The sequence below is a fragment of the Salvelinus alpinus genome, chromosome 32, assembly GCF_045679555.1.
Source record: "Salvelinus alpinus chromosome 32, SLU_Salpinus.1, whole genome shotgun sequence".
Classification (NCBI taxonomy): Eukaryota; Metazoa; Chordata; class Actinopteri; order Salmoniformes; family Salmonidae; genus Salvelinus; species Salvelinus alpinus.
Genome location: NC_092117.1, coordinates 14108492 through 14129385, shown reverse-complemented (window position 1 = coordinate 14129385; position 20894 = coordinate 14108492). Strand labels below are relative to the sequence as shown.

The window sequence follows — 20894 nt, the reverse complement described above, 5'->3', positions numbered from 1 at the left end:
TCTCATGTGGCCTTTTAAATGCTTTGAGCCCAACAGAGAGCTATTTGTTACTGTTTTATTACTGCAAACAGCATTTATTTAGACTGCCCTTTCCATTTTCATTTTGACATGTTTATTGGTTTGTACAAATATTCATCTTTTGAGAGTTACTGTATGTTAGCTTGTTAGCACTTGAATGAATAAGATACCAATACTATTGCATCCAGTTGTTCCTTACCAATATAGGAGCCTACCAGTACATTCCTCTTGTCCTTGTGTGTGCACAAATCGTTTTCATAGAAAACAAATCTACGCCTTGGCTAATCTTTTAAGAGCTTTCTGATTTAAAGAATCAAGTTTCCTTACTGAAAGGAATGTCTGGCCGGAACATTGTTCAGAAAGCTTTTGACTTCTCATTAGCTGAGCAATTAGCAAAAATGTTGGTTATTTTTCGTTTTTTTAAATGGGTAAATTATTTGAATTCCATTTATTTTAAATTTTTATGTGAGCTCAATGCGCACGTTGCACAGTTTCTCATGAGATGAATCAGATTCAGCCTGAACTGTGCGAGTATGGAGTTGTAGTTTCCAACAGGCCAAAGTTCTATATAGTGTAGAGTGGAAAACGTGATAATTAACTACAATGACCATAATCCATTGCGCACCTACTTGTCAGGTCTGTTTGTTTTTATGCTTGCTACAGAAGAGACCGCAGAATGTATGCTTAATTTACTTTGAAGAACTACAAAATAGTGGCTTTGTCCGACAGCATATGCAGCAGCTCTATAGAGATGAGATGACTTGGGACAGAATGATAGTCATCAAATTAAACAAATGTAATAAAGTATACACAACTGAAATATTTTATTCAAGTCATGTGAATAAATGATGGTTAATAAGTGATAAGCAGTAATGGGAAGTCACTACCATCATGGGACTTTTATTAATCGTTTTTTTCTGTGTTAGTGGTCAACCCAAATAATGCCTAGTGCTTTTAGTGTTAACAAAAAATGATTGAATCAAAAAGTGTGATTTTATTTTTTAATAATCTAAAGGAATCTCAACTGACTTTAAAAATACTAATCGCTCAGCACTACTGAGCTGCCATAACGGACCGGGTCTATGGGAGACGCCAAGCACAGAATACAAGGAATATTTGGCCAAACTTATTCAAGGACTGTATTGTGTCCATCTCAGAACGAGATATTCACTTCTACTGTAACCCCCATGGTTGTTGTGGTTGAGACTTGCTTTCGTCCTACTTAATTATTAAAGGCTCTAAAGCCCAACCACTAGAAACAAGGCAATCTTTAGATCCCTCGATACAAGAAACAATTATTGATAATATTTTAATAAGAGACTAGGCCTATAGCAACAATCATGTTTGGTTTACATTGTAATATGCATGTTTTCTTTTCAGCAATTAGGTGGTGTTAGCTTTTGTGACAGGGTACGGTATTTGTGACGGCCTAATCTAATGGATAATTGTAAAGAAACTAAATGCAAGATGCAGGTAGGCCAAAGGGATAGGGATGTGCCCTATGCATTTTTAATAGAGGCTTTTTGATGAGGCTAATGGTGTCTGTGGAACGTGATAGGCCACGTCTGCCCGCTTGTACTTGCACCGAGACAAAATGCAAACTTTTCCAATTAAGATGACTTTGTCGTGGAATGGTGCTGTCAAGCCCTCATGCCTAATAATCTGGTATGTTCTCCTAATCATTGCCCATCTAATGTTACTGAGCTGCCTCTTCCACTCTGACCTGCACTGTCTGTGCAATCGAGGGAATGTTAACTGTGATTTAAGAATGTAGACCTGTGTGGCCTATGTGCGATAAGTGGTTTTGGAACTGGGTTCATTCATGACCACGGAGGCGCACTACAGTGTCAACTGCTGATGTGAACATTTGGTTGTACAACGTACAGTATAATTAGCCAATCACCAAACATCTGACGGGCTTTGATTTTAAAGTATACTGTCCCTTTAGGGAGTTAGTCTACCTTTTGTAGATCATAGCCTGCTACTCAATCATATTTAAGGACTAATGAAGTCTTGTTTAGCCATTCTCACATGCTTAAGACATTGTTCATCTTGGAGTTTAGCAGGAGATGAATGTTGCCGGTTTAAAAAACAGGGTGCCCTGGAGTTAGCCAGCGAAGTCCTTCAGAATGTCTCCCCTGTCACATTCTTTTCCTCCTCTTCTGGATTTCTATTTTCTCCCTGTGGAAATGTATTGGAGACAGTGTGCTGACAACCACAAAGGAGCCTAAAGGAACTGAGCCCTGAACAATGGTTCTGCTTTTGTTCAGTACCCAAAGAACATGGAGGGTACAGCCAGGGCTGGGATGCTGCAAGCTGAATGTGGTAGTGGTACCATTCTCTTCCATCTTGTTGTTTGACCTCTCTGGACAACCTGTTGAAGCATGACAGAGAAGCTGCTATGTATGTCAACATAGAGAATAAATAGGAATTCAAGATGCTGGATTTGAAAAACGCTAGGAAAAAAAGAATCAAAGTGGTAGCTATTGTAGAGGCATCCATATAAAACACTTCATCTTGAAAACAAATATAATCTTTGGATGTAGATTAGGCTCATAACTAGAATTTATATATATTAATATATATTTTATTTCTATGGTTAGGCTATCTGTCTCATATCTAGCATTTTATTAATGAACAGTTACACAAAATCCTCTGGTATAGAATGCCAGAGGCTTCAGGCTAGACATGGCACGAGGGGCCAAAAATAGTAGAGGCAGGCGTGTAGTCCAAAACAACATGATGTTCATAATTACAATGAGGATTTTCATTACTGTTTAATCATTGGCCTTAATTTTGCTTTTAGCCAATGACCACACCCAATAGAGGAAGTCACAGTGCTGGGACCAAATGTTTTGGAGGACATCATGTTGTATGAGTGGGTCAGTGTGTGAACTAGGGTGAGACAGAGAGATGGAGAGCCAAGCTGTGTGTGTCACCCCACACTGGTTGAGGTCAGTCCTCCTGCTGTGGAGCGAGAGCAGGAAACACCCAGGATCTGTTAGGAAATCCCTGCCCTGCTGGGATCAGATTATCAATCTGCCCACATGCCCAATGGAACCGCGGGCCTCCAGTAGATGCTCCTGTAGCATCTCCTCCATTTCGCATCCACAGTGCCATCAAAGTATTCACACCCCTTGACATTTTCTACATTACAGCCTGAATTTAAAATGCATTAAATATAGATTTGTTGTCACTGGCCTACTCACAATACCCCGCAATTTTTACAAATGTTAGGCTGAAATGTCTTGAGTCACTAAGAATTCAACCCCTTTGTTATGGCAAGCCTAATAAACATTTGCTCAACAAGTCACACAAGTTGCATGCACTCACTCTGTGTGCAATAATGGTGTTTAGCATGATTTTTTTAATGACTACCTCATAGGGCTGGGTGATATGGCCAAATATTATATATATATATACAGTGGGGAAAACAAGTATTTAATACACTGCCGATTTTGCAGGTTTTCCTACTACAAAGCATGGAGAGGTCTGTAATTTCTATCATAGGTACACTTCAACTGTGAGAGACGGAATCTAAAACAAAAATCCAGAAAATCACATTGTATGATTTTTAAGTAATTCATTTGCATTTTATTGCATGACATAAGTATTTGATACATCACGGCGTATCACATTTAACAAACTAAACATTCAAATACCATTATAGAAGGTAGTAAAAACCGGTCCGTGCATAAATACCGGTATATAGTAAAATACGGTATACTGCCTAGCCCTACTACCTCATTCGAGCAGTGAATTTGTAACAGATTCAACCATGAAGACCAAGGAGATTTTTCCAATGCCTCGCAAAGGACACCTATTGGTATATTAAAAAGCACACATTGAATATCCCTTTGATTTGATTTTATTTATTTTTATTTTATTTAACCTTTATTTAACCAGGTAGGCAAATTGAGAACACGTTCTCATTTACAATTGCGACCTGGCCAAGATAAAGCAAAGCAGTTCGACACATACAACAACACATAGTTACACATGGAGTAAAACAAACATATAGTCAATAATACAGTGAAAAAAAAAAATACGTCTATATACAATGTGAGCAAGTGAGGTGAGATAAGGGAGGTGAAGGCAAACAAATATATGTATAAATAAATAAAAATATAAAAGGCCATGGAGGCGAAGTGAGTACAACACAGCAAGTAAAATAAAAACTAAAAAAACACTGGAATGGTTGGTTTGCAGTGGAAGAAAGTGCAAAGTAGAGACAGAAATAATGGGGTGCAAAGGAGCAAAATAAATTAATAAATAAATGCAGTAGGTAAAGAGGTAGTTGTTTGGGCTAAATTGTAGGTGGGTTATGTACAGGTGCAGTAATCTATGAGCTGCTCTGACAGCCGGTGCTTAAAGCTAGTGAGGGAGATAGGTGTTTCCAGTTTCAGAGATTTTTGTAGTTCGTTCCAGTCATTGGCAGCAGAGAACTGGAAGGAGAGGCGTCCAAAGGAAGAATTGGTTTTGGGGGTGACTAGAGAGATATACCTGCTGGAGCGCGTGCTACAGGTAGGTGCTGCTATGGTGACCAGCGAGCTGAGATAAGGGGGGACTTTACCTAGCAGGGTCTTGTAGATGACCTGGAACCAGTGGGTTTGGCGACGAGTATGAAGCGAGGGCCAGCCAACGAGAGTGTACAGGTCGCAGTGGTGGGTAGTATATGGGGCTTTGGTGACAAAACGGATGGCACTGTGATAGACTGCATCCAATTTATTGAGTAGGGTTTTGGAGGCTATTTTGTAAATGACATCACCGAAGTCGAGGATTGGTAGGATGGTCAGTTTTACAAGGGTATGTTTGGCAGCATGAGTAAAGGATGCTTTGTTGCGGAATAGGAAGCCAATTCTAGATTTGACTTTGGATTGGAGATGTTTGATGTGAGTCTGGAAGGAGAGTTTACAGTCTAACCAGAAACCTAGGTATTTGTAGTTGTCCACATATTCTAAGTCAGAGCCGTCCAAAGTAGTGATGTTGGACAGGCGGGCAGGAGCAGGCAGCGATCGGTTGAAGAGCATGCATTTGGTTTTACTTGTATTTAAGAGCAGTTGGAGGCCACGGAAGGAGAGTTGTATGGCATTGAAGCTCGCCTGGAGGGTTGTTAACACAGTGTCAAAAGAAGGGCCAGAAGTATACAGAATAGTGTTGTCTGCGTAGAGGTGGATCAGAGAATCACCAGCAGCAAGAGCGACATCATTGATGTAAACAGAGAAGAGAGTCGGTCCAAGAATTGAACCCTGTGGCACCCCCATAGAGACTGCCAGAGGCCCGGACAACAGACCCTCCGATTTGACACACTGAACTCGATCAGAGAAGTAGTTGGTGAACCAGGCGAGGCAATCATTAGAGAAACCAAGGCTGTCGAGTCTGCCGATGAGGATGTGGTGATTGACAGAGTCAAAAGCCTTGGCCAGGTCAATGAATACGGCTGCACAGTATTGTTTCCTATCGATGGCGGTTACGATATCGTTTATGACCTTGAGCGTGGCTGAGGTGCACCCATGACCAGCTCTGAAACCAGATTGCATAGCGGAGAAGGTGTGGTGGGATTCGAAATGGTCGGTAATCTGTTTGTTGACTTGGCTTTCGAAGACCTTAGAAAGGCAGGGTAGGATAGATATAGGTCTGTAGCAGTTAGGGTCAAGGGTGTCCCCCCCTTTGAAGAGGGGGATAACCGCAGCTGCTTTCCAATCTTTGGGGATCTCAGACGACACGAAAGAGAGGTTGAAGAGGCTAGTAATAGGGGTGGCAACAATTTCAGCAGATAGTTTTAGAAAGAAAGGGTCCAGATTATCTAGCCCGGCTGATTTGTAAGGGCCCAGATTTTGCAGCTCATTTAGAACATCAGCTGACTGTATTTGGGAGAAAGAGAAATGGGGAAGGCTTGGGCGAGTAGCAGAGGGGAGGGCAGTGCTGTTGTCCGGGGTAGGGGCAGCCAGGTGGAAAGCATGGCCAGCCGTAGAAAAATGCTTATTGAAATTCTCAATTATAGTGGATTTGTCGGTGGTGACAGTGTTTCCTATCTTCAGAGCGGTTGGAAGCTGGGAGGAGGTGTTCTTATTCTCCATGGACTTTACGGTGTCCCAGAACTTTTTTGAATTTGTGTTGCAGGAAGCAAATTTCTGCTTGAAAAAGCTAGCCTTGGCTGTTCTAACTGCCTGTGTATATTGGTTTCTGGCTTCCCTGAAAAGTTGCATATCACGGGGGCTGTTCGATGCTAATGCAGAACGCCATAGGATGTTTTTCTGTTGGTTAAGGGCAGTCAGGTCAGGAGAGAACCAAGGGCTATATCTGTTCCTGGTTCTAAATTTCTTGAATGGGGCATGCTTATTCAAGATGGTGAGGAAGGCATTTTTTTTTTAAATATCCAGGCATTCTCTACTGACGGGATGAGATCAATATCCTTCCAGGATACCCCGGCCAGGTCGATTAGAAAGGCCTGCTCGCTGAAGTGTTTCAGGGAGCGTTTGACAGTGATGAGTGGAGGTCGTTTGACCGCTGACCCATTACGGATGCAGGCAATGAGGCAGTGATCGCTGAGATCTTGGTTGAAAACAGCAGAGGTGTATTTGGAGGGCAAGTTTGTTAGGATGATATCTATGAGGGTACCCGTGTTTACGGAATTGGGGTGGTACCTGGTAGGTTCATTGATAATTTGTGTGAGATTGAGGGCATCAAGCTTAGATTGTAGGGTGGCTGGGGTATTGAGCATGTTCAAATTTAGGTCGCCTAGCAGCACGAGCTCTGAAGATAGATGGGGGGCAATCAGTTCACATATAGTGTCCAGAGCACAGCTGGGGGCAGAGGGTGGTCTATAGCAGGCGGCAACGGTGAGAGACTTGTTTTTAGAGAGGTGGATTTTTAAAAGTAGAAGTTCAAATTGTTTGGGAACAGACCTGGATAGTATAACAGAACTCTGCAGGCAGTCTTTGCAGTAGATTGCAACACCGCCCCCTTTGGCCGTTCTATCTTGTCTGAAAATCTTGTAATTGGGGATGAAAATGTCTGAATTTTTGGTGGTCTTTCTAAGCCAGGATTCAGACACGGCTAAAACATCCGGGTTGGCAGAGTGTGCTAAAGCAGTGAACAAAACAAACTTAGGGAGGAGGCTTCTAATGTTAACATGCATGAAGCCAAGGCTATTACGGTTACAGAAGTCATCAAAAGAGAGCGCCTGGGGAATAGGAGTGGAGCCAGGTACTGCAGGGCCTGGATTCACCTCTACATCACCAGAGGAACAGAGGAGGAGTAGGATAAGGGTACGGCTAAAAGCTATGAGAATTGGTCGCCTAGAGCTACTAGAGCAGAGAGTAAAAGGAAGTTTCTGGGGGCGATAAAATAATTTAAAGGAATAATGTACAGACAAAGGTATGGAAGGATGTGAATACAGTGGAGGTAAACCTAGGTATTGAGTGATGATGAGAGAGATATTGTCTCTAGAAACATCATTGAAACCAGGTGATGTCATCGCATATGTGGGTGGTGGAACTGAGAGGTTGGATATGGTATAGAGAGCAGGGCTAGAATCTCTACAGTGAAATAAGCCAATAAACACTAACCAGAACAGCAATGGACAAGGCATATTTACATTAAGGAGAGGCATGCTAATCGAGTGATCAATAAGGGTCCAGTGAGTAGAGGTTGGTTGGGGTCGTGGCGATCCAGACAGCTGGCCGGGTATATGGCTATCGGTAGCAGCATAGGATGGAGGTCTGTTTGTAGATACCTCGTGCGTTTCCGTCGGTAGGTTAGTGGGGTTCCGTGTAGTGGGGTTCCGTGTGGTAGAGGGGATCAATCCAAATTGGCAAAATAGATATAGTGACCCAAGGAAAAATCATGGTGAAGTTATTAATTACACTTTGGATGGTGTATAAATATACCCAGTCTCTACAAAGATACAGGCGGCATTCCTAACTCAGTTGCTGGAGAGGAAAGAAACCCCCTCAGGGATTTCACCATGAGGCCAATGGCGACTTTAAGACAGTTGCAGAGTTGAATGGCTGGTATAAGAGAACTGAGGATGGATCAACAATATTGTAGTTGCTCCACAATACTAACCGAACTGACACAGTGAAAAGAAGGAAGCCTGTGCAGAATAAAAATATTCCAAAACATGCAAAACAAGTGTGGCAAAGTAATTCACTTTCTGTCCTGAATAAGTGTTATGTTTGGGGCTAATACAAAACATTACTGAGTACCACACTCCATATTTTCAAGCATAGTTGTGGCTTTATGTTATAGGTATGCTAATCGTTAAGGACTGGTGATTTTTTTTCAGGATAAAAAAGAAACGGAATGGAGCTTAACACAGGCAAAATCGGAGAAGAGAACCTGGTTGTCTGCTTTCCACCAGACACTGGGAAATGAATTCACCTTTCAGCAGGACAATAACCTAAAACAGAAGGCCACATTTTACACTGTAGTTGCATATCAAGAAGACGGTGATGGTTCCTGAGTGTTTTGACTTAAACCTACTTGAAAATCTATGGCAAGACCTGAAAATGGTTGCCTAGCAATGATCAATGACCAATTTGACAGCTTGGAGAATTCTGAAAAGAATAATGGGCAAATGTTGCAGAATCCAGTTGTGGAAAACTCTTTAGGCCAGATTCCAGTTTAGTAAATTACACCTTTCCAATGCACTTCTCAGTAGTTGGTATTCAAAAGTACCTTTAAAAAATATATATTGTCGTGGATTTTTTATTAAATAGGGTTTTCAGTACATTTATCTTAAGACATCCCTTTCATTTTATTTATTTATTTCACCTTTATTTAACCAGGTAGGCAAGTTGAGAACAAGTTCTCATTTACAACTGCGACCTGGCCAAGATAAAGCAAAGCAGTTCGACACCTATAACAACACAGAGTTATACATGGAGTAAAACAAACACAGTCAATAATACAGTAGAAAAATAAGTCTATATACAATGTGAGCAAATGAGGTGAGATAAGGGAGGTAAAGGCAATAAATAGGCCATGATGGCGAAGTAAATACAATATAGCAATTAAAACACTGGAATGGTAGATTTGACAGATGAGTGTGCAAAGTAGAAATACTGGGGTGCAAAGGAGCAAAATAAATAAATACAGTAGGGAAGAGGTAGTTGTTTGGGCTATTTTATAGATGGGCTATGTACAGGTGCAGTGATCTGTGAGCTGCTCTGACAGCTGGTGCTTAAAGCTAGTGAGGGAGATAAGTGTTTCCAGTTTCAGAGATTTTTGTAGTTCGTTCCAGTCATTGGCAGCAGAGAACTGGAAGGAGAGGCGACCAAAGGAGGAATTGGCTTTGGGGGTGACAAGTGAGATATACCTGCTGGAACGCGTGCTACAGGTAGGTGCTGCTATGGTGACCAGCGAGCTGAGATAAGGGGGGACTTTACCTAGCAGGGTCTTGTAGATGACCTGGAGCCAGTGGGTTTTGCGACGAGTATGAAGCGAGGGCCAGCCAACGAGAGCATACAGGTCGCAGTGGTGGGTAGTATATGGAGCTTTGGTGACAAAACAGATGGCACTGTGATAGACTGCATCCAATTTATTGAGTAGGGTGTTGGAGGCTATTTTGTAAATGACTTCACCGAAGTCGAGGATCGGTAGGATGGTCAGTTTTACAAGGGTATGTTTGGCAGCATGAGTGAAGGATGCTTTGTTGCGAAATAGGAAGCCAATTCTAGATTTGATTTTGGATTGGAGATGTTTGATGTGAGTCTGGAAGGAGAGTTTACAGTCTAACCAGACACCTAGGTATTTGTAGTTGTCCACATATTCTAAGTCAGAGCCGTCCAGAGTAGTGATGCTGGACGGGCGGGCAGGTGCAGGCAGCGATCGGTTGAAGAGCATGCATTTAGTCTTACTTGTATTTAAGAGGAGTTGGAGGCCACGGAAGGAGAGTTGTATGGCATTGAAGCTCGTCTGGAGGGTTGTTAACACAGTGTCCAAAGAAGGGCCAGAAGTATACAGAATGGTGTCGTCTGCGTAGAGGTGGATCAGAGACCACCCATCAATACGGTGTACCTTTACTTGAATTTTGTCTACAGACTCAATAGAACATATCGACAGAACCGTTTCAGAATATTAGGGATCAATAAAAGTAAGCTATCTGTCAGCACCAATTGGCAGATTTTAAAAATGTTAGGAAAGTATTTATGAATCATAAACAGGTTTGGAGAGCCTTTACGCACTAAAGAAAAAACGGTGGTTTGATTAATTCTGAAAATTGCCAAATTCAGTTCTTTAACCCATGGTGATGTTGGAAGATTAGTGTACATAGAATTCTAACAGGGGGGCTAGTGTACACTAGTAGGCTATACCCTCGTCTATTGCCTGCACTAACCATGGAACTGTGTGATGACACAGCCAAGTATTGCACTATGCTGCGGGTTCAAACTGTTACGGCTGGTCTGCACTCTGCTTCATAATGATTTAATTGGCCTACGTCTTTTTAAAATAAAATCAACTGTTATTAATGATCCTTAGCAATAACCACCTGGCCGTGATTGCGTTTACAGGGGAAGCAAATTAAGGTAAACGAAACAATGTAATTAAATGGAATGATAATGTAGGCTATACCAGCTGAAGGGAACTAACAGTAAATTGGCAGTTGAATATGTGTGGTTATTAGGCCTACTGACGGTCGATACTGATAGTGGCAAATTTTACATGATTCAAATAAGAAAGAGAAAGTCGGGGTAGCCTATAATTAAGAGATTTGAGAATGCCCATCCCTGCAAGTTAAAAGGCCATACATTTACATTACATTTAAGTCATTTAGCAGACGCTCTTATCCGGAGCGACTTCCATACAATTTAAATGATGCATTGTGGCACAGCATTTCATAAACCTTACTGTTTCACATTTGTCCCCAGCGATTTATAAGCTAAAATATACACTTTAAACAAAAGTATGTGAACACCCCTTCAAATGAGTGGATTCGGCTATTTAAGCTACACTCATTGCTGACAGGTGTATAAAATCGAGCACACAGCCATGCAATCTCCATAGACAAACATTGGCAGTAGAATGGTCTTACTGAAGAGCCCAGTGACTTTCAATGTGGCAGCGTCATTGGATGCCACCTTTCAGTTCGTCACAATTCCTGCCTTGCTAGAGCTGCCATCGGTCACCTGTAAGTGCTGTTATTGTGAGGTGGAAATGTCTAGCAGCAACAACGTCTCAGCTGCGAAGTGGTAGGCCACACAAGCTCACAGAACAAGACCGCCGAGTGCTAAAGCGCATTAAAATTGTGTTCTCAGTTGCAACACCCACTACTGAGTTCCGAACTGCCTCTGGAAGCAACATCAGCACAAGAACTGTTCTTCAGGAGCTTCATGAAATGGGTTTCCATAGTCGAGCAGCTGCACACAAGCCTAAGATCACCATGCGCAATTCCAAGCGTCGGCTGGAGTGGTGTAAAGCTTGCCGCTATTGGACTCTGGAGCAGTGGAAACTCGTTCTCTGGAGTGATGAATCACGCTTCACCATCTGGCAATCCGACGGATGAATCTGGGTTTGGCAGATGCCAGGAGAACACTACCTGCCCGAATGCATAGTGCCAACTGTGGTGGTGGAGGAGGAATAATGGTCTGGGGCGGTTTTTCATGGTTCGGGCTAGGCCCATAGGTGAAGGGAAATCTTTATAATTTTTTTTAACCCCCTTTTTCTCCCCAATTTCGTGGTATCCAATTGTTAGTAGTTACTGTCTTGTCTCATCGCTACTGTCTTGTCTCATCGCTACAACTCCCGTACGGGCTCGGGAGAGACGAAGGTCGAGAGCCATGCGTCCTCCGAAACACAACCAACCAAGCCGCAGTGCTTCTTAACACAGTGCGCATCCAACCCGGAAGCCAGCCGCACCAATGTGTCGGAGGAAACACCATACACCTAGCGACCTGGTCAGCGCGCACTGCGCCCGGCCCGCCACAGGAGTCGCTAGTGCGCAATGAGACAAGGATATCCCTACCGGCCAAACCCTTCCTAACCTGGACGACGCTAGGCCAATTGTGCGTCGCCCCATGGACCTCCCGGTCGCGGCCGGCTGCGACAGAGCCTGAGCTCGAACCCAGAGTCTCTGGTGGCACAGCTAGCACTGCGATGCAGTGCCTTAGACCACTGCGCCACCCGGGAGGCCGGTGAAGGGAAATCTTAACTATACGGCATACAATGACATTCTAGACGATTCTGTGCTTCCAACTTTGTGGCAACAGTTTGGGGAAGGCCCTTTCCTGTTTCAGCATGACAATGCCACGTGCACAAAGTGAGATCCATACAGAAATGGTTTGATGACATTGGTGTGGAAGAACTTGACTGGCCTGCACAGAGCCCTGACCTCAACCCCATCGAACACCTTTGGGATTAATTGGGACGCTGACTGCGAGCCAGGCTTGAACGCCCAATGTCAGTGCCCAACCTCACTAATGCTCTTGTACCTCAAGTCCCCGCAGCAATGATTCAATATCTAGTGGAAAGCTTTGCCAGAAGAGTGGAGGCTGTTCTAGCAGCAAAGGGGGGACCAACTCCATATTAATGTCCAATATTTTGGAATGAGATGTTCAATGAGCAGGTGTCCACATACTTTTGGCCATGTAGTGCATACTTCCATAACATTTCCGACTTGTACCGGGGAACAACATACTTTTGGTCATGTAGTTTATCTAAAGCATGTGTCATTTAAATTTACAATTCCCTTATTCAAACAGTTAATGGAGAATGGTGTTATTTCTATCGAAAAAGAAAAAGAAAGAACATGCTTTTACCACTTGGAACCGGTAGGTTCACTAGACCTTATTCATGGTTTCCTTGTGTGTAAGGTGGTGGAATTATTAGGGAATTAAGTCAAGGTCAGAATACAGCGAATTTGTAGACACACCCAAAAGTAATAGCAGGTCAATAGAATGCCATTCTCATGCTTAAGTTCAAGGTCATAATATGCATAGAGAGAAAAGTGCATTAAAAGGGAATTGTGTCCCATTTACATGGCTTAATTGGGCCCTTAATCTGAATCGAGCCCTTAGAGACGTACCCAGAAAGACTCACAGCTGTATTCGCTGCCAAAGGTGCTTTTACAAGCCATTGACACCGCCGTGTGAATACTTATGCAAGTGATATTTCTGAATTAAATTTTCAATAATTTGCCAACATTTCTAAATCATATTTTCACTTTGTCGTTATGGTGTATTGTGTGTAGATGGGTGAGAAATTGATTTAATCCATTTTGAATTCAGGCTGTAACACAACAAATGTGGAATAAGTCAAGGGGTATGCATACTTTCTGAAGACACTATCTCTTCTCCATCTCTCCCCCACTTTTCCTCTCATATCCCCATCCTCCTCCTCATCATCCATCCCTCTTTACTTTTTCAACTCAGCCTACTTTGTGCCTATGCTGATGTGTAGGTGTTGTGATGAAGCAGTCAATAGCAGCTTTAGCATACATTTTAGTCAGTTGGTTATCTCCTTATCACTGAGCCCGTGTTCAGTCACTCAAGTGAAACAATCCTGAGGATGATGACAAAGCAGAGACGCTAACCGGTTCTGTGTCTGTTAAACTATTGCCGTGGGCTAACAGCACATAATCTGAAACGTAGACAGTAGCGAGTTAGCACCGGATGTCCTCAGGGCTTTGCTTCTCAACTTCTCCAGCAGTATGGCGGTTAGAAAAGCAGAACTAAGAAGAAGTGTTTTAAGCAATGCTTAATCGCTGAATCAAATTGCTGATACAGTAGTGTTTGGGATTTGAGGGAAGTGATCACAAGTGCTCTGTTATTTTCTTCCCCCAGTGGAAAAGCCATAGGCCTATGCATAGATTGTCAAACACTGCTCAATGAAGTGTTGAATCCCTCTGTCGTTATGTTCACACTGAAATCACTAGCAGTATACAACAAATGGACAACCATTTTCTAATTTAATCATTGTCTGTTATGTGTTTTTTTACAGATACAAACCCTTTTTCCCGTTCCAAGTGCAACCTCCTATCGGGTCTTCCGCCTGTGACTTGGACCTCTCCGTTCAGGACTCAGGATTGGTGGAGGGACGGCTTAGGGTCACCCTTGTTGAATGTAGCAGGTAGGATGTCTCATTCCCTGTTTACATCGTGACATATTTCATTTCGCCTTACGTCATCTTGACGGAATCTTGCCCCATTACATAACGGACAAGAGTAGTGTTTGTAACACAAGATGTTGGAGACCCTCTCTGTTGTCAAAGATAGCATTTATTTTATTCAAAACAGGATAAATATTGTTTTAAGTGATAATAAAACATGTTTTGTTTAGTTACTTTTTCTTCAACTTGTTTCTCTAATTTTATAGCAAGTCAAGCTTGCCTGCACTGCAGCTAGCTAGCTAGATGCTAGGCTAGGTTGAAGATACCATTGTAGCTTGCAACGTCCACCTAATAATTATCATCAAAAACAAATGTCATTACCATCACAATCAACTTAAACAGGAAGCAACTGTCATATAATATAATTGGCTCACAGCTAATGTGTATTATTTAACATGACTACTAAATTTGTGCTCACTTATAGGAATGGGTCATTGTTTACAAGTTGCTAGCTATCCCATAAAGCCCTCAATATTTTAATCTTCTGTAGTTTGGCAACTTCCTGTTCTTCGACGGACTCTGGCTGGACTTTAGACGATGCAATGTTTGAACATATTTAAAGTATGCGGCGTCTGTCGCAACGGAGCCTTCAACCGCAAGGTGGAGTGCTTATGGGTAATGTGAACCAGGATTCTGTCTTGGGAACACGGGGAGGGGGGATATTTCCCAATGCATCACAGCAATACCTTGCTTTTTCAGAGATGATATGAGAATATAATTATACACACACTGAGCCAACAGTGTTACGGTTCTAAGAGGCCTATTGGGACTAAGAGCAGGTAATGCTATTGATCATTATTAGTAGTTCTACAGTACTTGCAGTTTGTCTGCAGTCTCCACAGCTTTTCTGCACAGGGATATAATATACTGTGTGTAACTTATACAGTTGCGGACAATTAGTGCCTTTGGAAAGTATTCAGACCCATTGACTTTTTCGACATTTTCTTACGTTACAGCCTTATTCTAAAATGTATTAAATAAAAAAGTCCTCAGCAATTTGGAAAGGCACACCTGTCTATATAAGGTCCCACAGTTGACAGTGCATGTCAGAGCAAAAACCAAGCCAAGAAGTCGAATGAATTGTCTGTAGAGCTCCGTGACAGGATTGTGTCGGCACAGATCTGGGGAAGGATACCAAAAAATGTCTGCAGCATTGAAGGTCCCCATGAACACAGTGGCATCCATCATTCTTAAATCTAATTCTAATTCTTCTATGTATGAGTGGTGCCCTCTACCAACTGCTGCTTTCAGATCTCGCCGTAGGTTTTGGATGTGATTCCGATACCGACCCTTCGCTGGCCACTCCAGAACAGTCCAACGTGTTTGGGGCCTGGTCCTGCTGGAAGATCCACAGCCTTCAATGGAAACCCAGTTTTTGGACACAAGGTTTAACTTTGGACTCTAAAACACCTTGAAAATCTGTTGATTTCATGATGCCTTGCACGTGTTCAAGGCCTCTAGTACCAGAGGCAGAAAAGCAACCCCACTATATTATCAAACCTCGCCATGTTTGATTGTAGAGAAGGTGTTCTTTTCATTGAATGCTTAATTTGGTTTTCGGTATTCACAGCGCTGATCTGAGCTAGCTCTACATTTGTTTCAATGGTCCACAGCAGTTTCCCCAGGATTTAAGCTTTAGGTGGTGTTTTGATATGTTCAATGAGGCTTTCTTGTGTCTCTTTCAGTAGTGGGGTCTTCCTATGTTTACCAACGACCACATGAAACGTTCAAAGAAAATCATACCCTCCCTAAAATCAAACATGGGGAGGGTCAGTAATGCTGTGCTAAGCTGCCTCTGGTAATGGGGGCGTTGAACGTGTGCAAGACATCATGAAAACAGCAGATTGTCAAGGTGTTTTGGAGTGCAATGTTCAACCTTGTGTCCAAAAACTGGATCTCTGTTAAAGGTTGTGGGTTTTCTAGCTGGACAACAACCCCAAACACACATCAAAAGCACCTTGGAATGGTTCAAGAACAAGCGCTGGACTGTTCTGGAGTTGCCAGCAAAGAGTCCAGATCTGAATCACATCTATAACCTATGGTGGGAGATGAAAACAGCAGTTGGAGGGCACTCAAACATTGATAAATTAGAGCAGTTGAAAAGTGTGCCAACTTGCCAGTAGAAATGTGCAGAAAGCTCATTGATGGCTACAATAAGCATTTGTTGGCAGTTCTCTTAGCCAATGGCTCTGCAACCAAGTACTAGCTTCAGGGTGGCAATAATTTTGTTCAAGCCATTTTGTCTTAAGTTTACAATTTTCATTTAGAAAATAAAGTTAACATAAATAGAATGTAATATAACTGGTAACGTAGTGTCTGTCAACAGACTGGAATGCGACGACTAATGAGGAACTTCGGTCCGGGGCGCAGATTGTTCAGCACTGATCATTTGGAAAAATCTAGATTTTTCAGGTGTTCGCATCTTTCAAATTTTGGAAAGACTGTCTCGTATGTTGCAAAGAGAGGGGGGTGGAGCTACCGCTCTGTGTCTGCCTCTCGTTCGTTCTAGTATATTTTCTTACATGTCTCCCTTAGAATTGAATCAAGCATCTTACGCAATATTTTAGTTCTGGGTTTCTCAGATTAGATCTGCGTTAAAAGGGGCTAAAACAGTCTGGACTATATCTAGACCTTGCATTTTTCACCACTATGTGCTAGGTGTCCAATCCTGCTCTTGGTAAAGGCTCTGGCCACACCCATGAAGGAAATACATCACGAATAAACTTAATCAGCAAGGCTACACATTTACCAGGTAATTTAGTTACCTTCTGCTCAAAGTAGCCTAACCCATTTGGGTAACAATGCCTTGCACAGTTAAAAAGCAGGGTGTTTGTATTTAGGTAGGTCATGTATCTCTTCTCTAGTCTCCCCTACCTTCCTAAAACACAGCCACATCTCCTCTGGGCCAATGACAACTTAAACATGTCAGCTCTGGGCCTGAGAAGTGTCTCCTCCACCATGTCCTGATGGCGGTGTAAGTCTTTGTTGTGTTGTTTGGGTCTAGTAGTGGAGTGGCCGCAAGACTGTAGGACACCAGAAAAGCTCCTCATTAATAATACACAGTCCTTGCCCATTATGAGGCCAGGCCCAAGCTATGGCTGGCTGGCACTTCTATCCTTACAGCTGCTGCAAATGGATACCCTCTTACCTCACTGGGCGCAGCCAGATATGTCTGACAATGACGCCCATCCACTTCAATTTACACAGGCTCTACCGTGCCTAATATTGCGTTTGTCCCTGTAGGATTCCATTGGGATGGAGCCAAATGAAACCGAACTGCGAGATAGTCTTTGTTTTTCTGACTAGGCAATGCATTTTTAAGAGGAGGAATAAAAGGTTGTTGATAATCAGAGGAGCATCATAATATTCTAAATAGACCTGAAATGATCAGTGAATTGGTTCAGATGAATATTTTATAGATTGTAAATAGCAACAAGACCATTTTAAACTGCCTGTCATGTTCTTTATTTTTATGTTCTCTTAGTTTTGATTGGTTACTTTCTGTCTGTTGGTTGCTGCCAACTGACAGTGAAAAACCTCTTAATGTAATGATAGCATGCTTGCTTTCTCTTGCCTACCATGCATCCACCATATACTGTATACAGTTGAAGTCAGAAGTTTACATACACCTTAGCCAAATACATTTAAAATCAGTTTTTCACAATTCCTGACATTTAATCCTAGTGAAAATTCCCTGTCTTAGGTCAGTTAGGATCACCACTTTATTTTAAGAATGTGAAATGTCAGAATAATAGTGGAGGGAATGATTTATTTCAGCCTTTATTTCTTTTATCACATTCCCAGTGGGTCAGAAGTTTACATACAATCCAATCCCTCCTACAGCAAAGCACCCCCACAACATGATGCTGCCACCCCCGTGCTTCACGGTTGGGATGGTGTTCTTCGGCTTGCAAGCTTCCCCCTTTTTCCTCCAAACATAATGATGGTCATTATGGCCAAACAGTTCTATTTTTGTTTCATCAGACCAGAGGACATTTCTCCAAAAAGTATGATCTTTGTTCCCATGTGCAGTTGCAAACCATAGTCTGGCTTTTTTTATGGTGGTTTTGGTGCAGTGGCTTCTTCCTTGCTGAGTGGCCTTTCAGGTTATGTCGATATAGGACTCGTTTTACTGTGGAAAAATATGCTTTTGTGCCTGTTTCCTCCAGCATCTTGACAAGGTCTTTTGCTGTTGTTCTGGGATTGATTTGCACTTTTCGCACGAAAGTACATTCATCTCTAGGAGACAGAACGCGTCTCCTTCCTGAGCGGTATTTTTTATTTTTTTAAACCTTTTTATATTTACATTTACATTTACATTTAAGTCATTTAGCAGACGCTCTTATCCAGAGCGACTTACAAATTGGTGCATTCACCTTATGATATCCAGTGGAACAACCACTTTACAATAGTACATCTAACTCTTTTAAGGGGGGGGGGGGGGGTTAGAAGGATTACTTTATCCTATCCTAGGTATTCCTTAAAGAGGTGGGGTTTCAGGTGTCTCCGGAAGGTGGTGATTGACTCCGCTGACCTGGCGTCGTGAGGGAGTTTGTTCCACCATTGGGGTGCCAGAGCAGCGAACAGTTTTGACTGGGCTGAGCGGGAACTGTACTTCCTCAGAGGTAGGGAGGCGAGCAGGCCAGAGGTGGATGAACGCAGTGCCCTTGTTTGGGTGTAGGGCCTGATCAGAGCCTGAAGGTACGGAGGTGCCGTTCCCCTCACAGCTCCGTAGGCAAGCACCATGGTCTTGTAGCGGATGCGAGCTTCAACTGGAAGCCAGTGGAGAGAGCGGAGGAGCGGGGTGACGTGAGAGAACTTGGGAAAGTTGAACACCAGACGGGCTGCGGCGTTCTGGATGAGTTGTAGGGGTTTAATGGCACAGGCAGGGAGCCCAGCCAACAGCGAGTTGCAGTAATCCAGACGGGAGATGACAAGTGCCTGGATTAGGACCTGCGCCGCTTCCTGCGTGAGGCAGGGTCGTACTCTGCGAATGTTGTAGAGCATGAACCTACAGGAACGGGTCACCGCCTTGATGTTAGTTGAGAACGACAGGGTGTTGTCCAGGATCACGCCAAATATATAACTAGGCAAGTCAGTTAAGTACAAATTCTTATTTTCAATGACGGCCTAGGAACAGTGGGTTAACTGCCTTGTTCAGGGGCAGAACGACAGATTTTTACCTTGTCCGCTCGGGGATTCGTTCTTGCAACCTTTCGGTTACTAGTCCAACGCTCTAACCACGAGGATACCTGACGCACAAATGTATGACGGCTGCATGGTCCCATAGTGTTTATACTTGCGTACTATTGTTTGTACAAATGAACGTAGTACCTTCAGGCGTTTGGAAATTGCTCCCAAGGATGATCCAGACTTGTGGAGGTCTACAATTTTTCTTTCTGAGGTCTTGGATGATTTCTTTTGATTTCCCAATGATGTCAAGCAAAGAGGCACTGAGTTTGAAGGTAGGCCTTGAAATACATCCTCAGGTACACCTCCAATTGACTCAAATGATGTCAATTAGCCTATCAGAAGCTTCTAAAGCCATGACATCATTTTCTGGAATTTTCCAAGCTGTTTAAAGGCACAGTCAACTTAGTGTATCTAACCTTCTGACCCACTGGAATTGTGATACAGTGAATTATAAGTGAAATAATCTTTCTGTAAACTATTGTTGGAAAAATGACTTGTGTCATGCACAATGTACAGTGGGGCAAAAAAGTATTTAGTCAGCCACCAATTGTGCAAGTTCTCCCACTTAAAAAGATGAGAGAGGCCTGTAATTTTCATCATAGGTACACTTCAACTATGACAGACAAAATGAGAAAAAAAAATCCAGAAAATCACATTGTAGGATTTTTTATGAATTTATTTGCAAATTATGGTGGAAAATAAGTATTTGGTCACCTACAAACAAGACAGATTTCTGGCTCTCACAGACCTGTAACTTCTTCTTTAAGAGGCTCCTCTGTCCTCCACTCGTTACCTGTATTAATGGCACCTGTTTGAACTTGTTATCAGTATAAAAGACACCTGTCCACAACCTCAAACAGTCACACTCCAAACTCCACTATGGCCAAGACCAAAGAGCTGTCAAAGGACACCAGAAACAAAATTGTAGACCTGCACCAGGCTGGGAAGACTGAATCTGCAATAGGTAAGCAGCTTGGTTTGAAGAAATCAACTGTGGGAGCAATTATTAGGAAATGGAAGACATACAAGACCACTGATAATCTCCCTCGATCTGGGGCTCCACGCAAGATCTCACCCCGTGGGGTCAAAATGATCACAAGAATGGTGAGCAAAAATCCCAGAACCACACGGGGGGACCTAGTGAATGACCTGCAGAGAGCTGGGACCAAAGTAGCAAAGCCTACCATCAGTAACACACTACGCCGCCAGGGACTCAAATCCTGCAGTGCCAGACGTGTCCCCCTGCTTAAGCCAGTACATGTCCAGGCCCGTCTGAAGTTTGCTAGAGAGCATTTGGATGATCCAGAAGAAGATTGGGAGAATGTCATATGGTCAGATGAAACCAAAATAGAACTTTTTGGTAAAAACTCAACTCGCCGTGTTTGGAGGACAAAGAATGCTGAGTTGCATCCAAAGAACACCATACCTACTGTGAAGCATGGGGGTGGAAACATCATGCTTTGGGGCTGTTTTTCTGCAAAGGGAGCAGGACGACTGATCCGTGTAAAGGAAAGAATGAATGGGGCCATGTATCGTGAGATTTTGAGTGAAAACCTCCTTCCATCAGCAAGGGC

General features: G+C 42.8%; 1 protein-coding gene across 3 annotated transcripts in view; it reads left to right on the top strand.

The window, feature by feature from the left end:
• LOC139562588 (PDZ domain-containing protein 8-like) overlaps window positions 1-20894 on the top strand; it is a 77939-nt gene that overhangs the window by 11333 nt on the left and 45712 nt on the right. For all 3 annotated transcript variants that reach the window (XR_011672410.1, XM_071380387.1, XM_071380386.1), the window contains exon 2: window positions 13960-14088. Coding sequence is in view for 2 of the 3 variants with exons in the window: in XM_071380387.1 (XP_071236488.1) it covers window positions 13960-14088 (129 nt within the window). In the remaining variant the exon portion in view is untranslated. The remainder of the gene's footprint in view (window positions 1-13959; window positions 14089-20894) is intronic.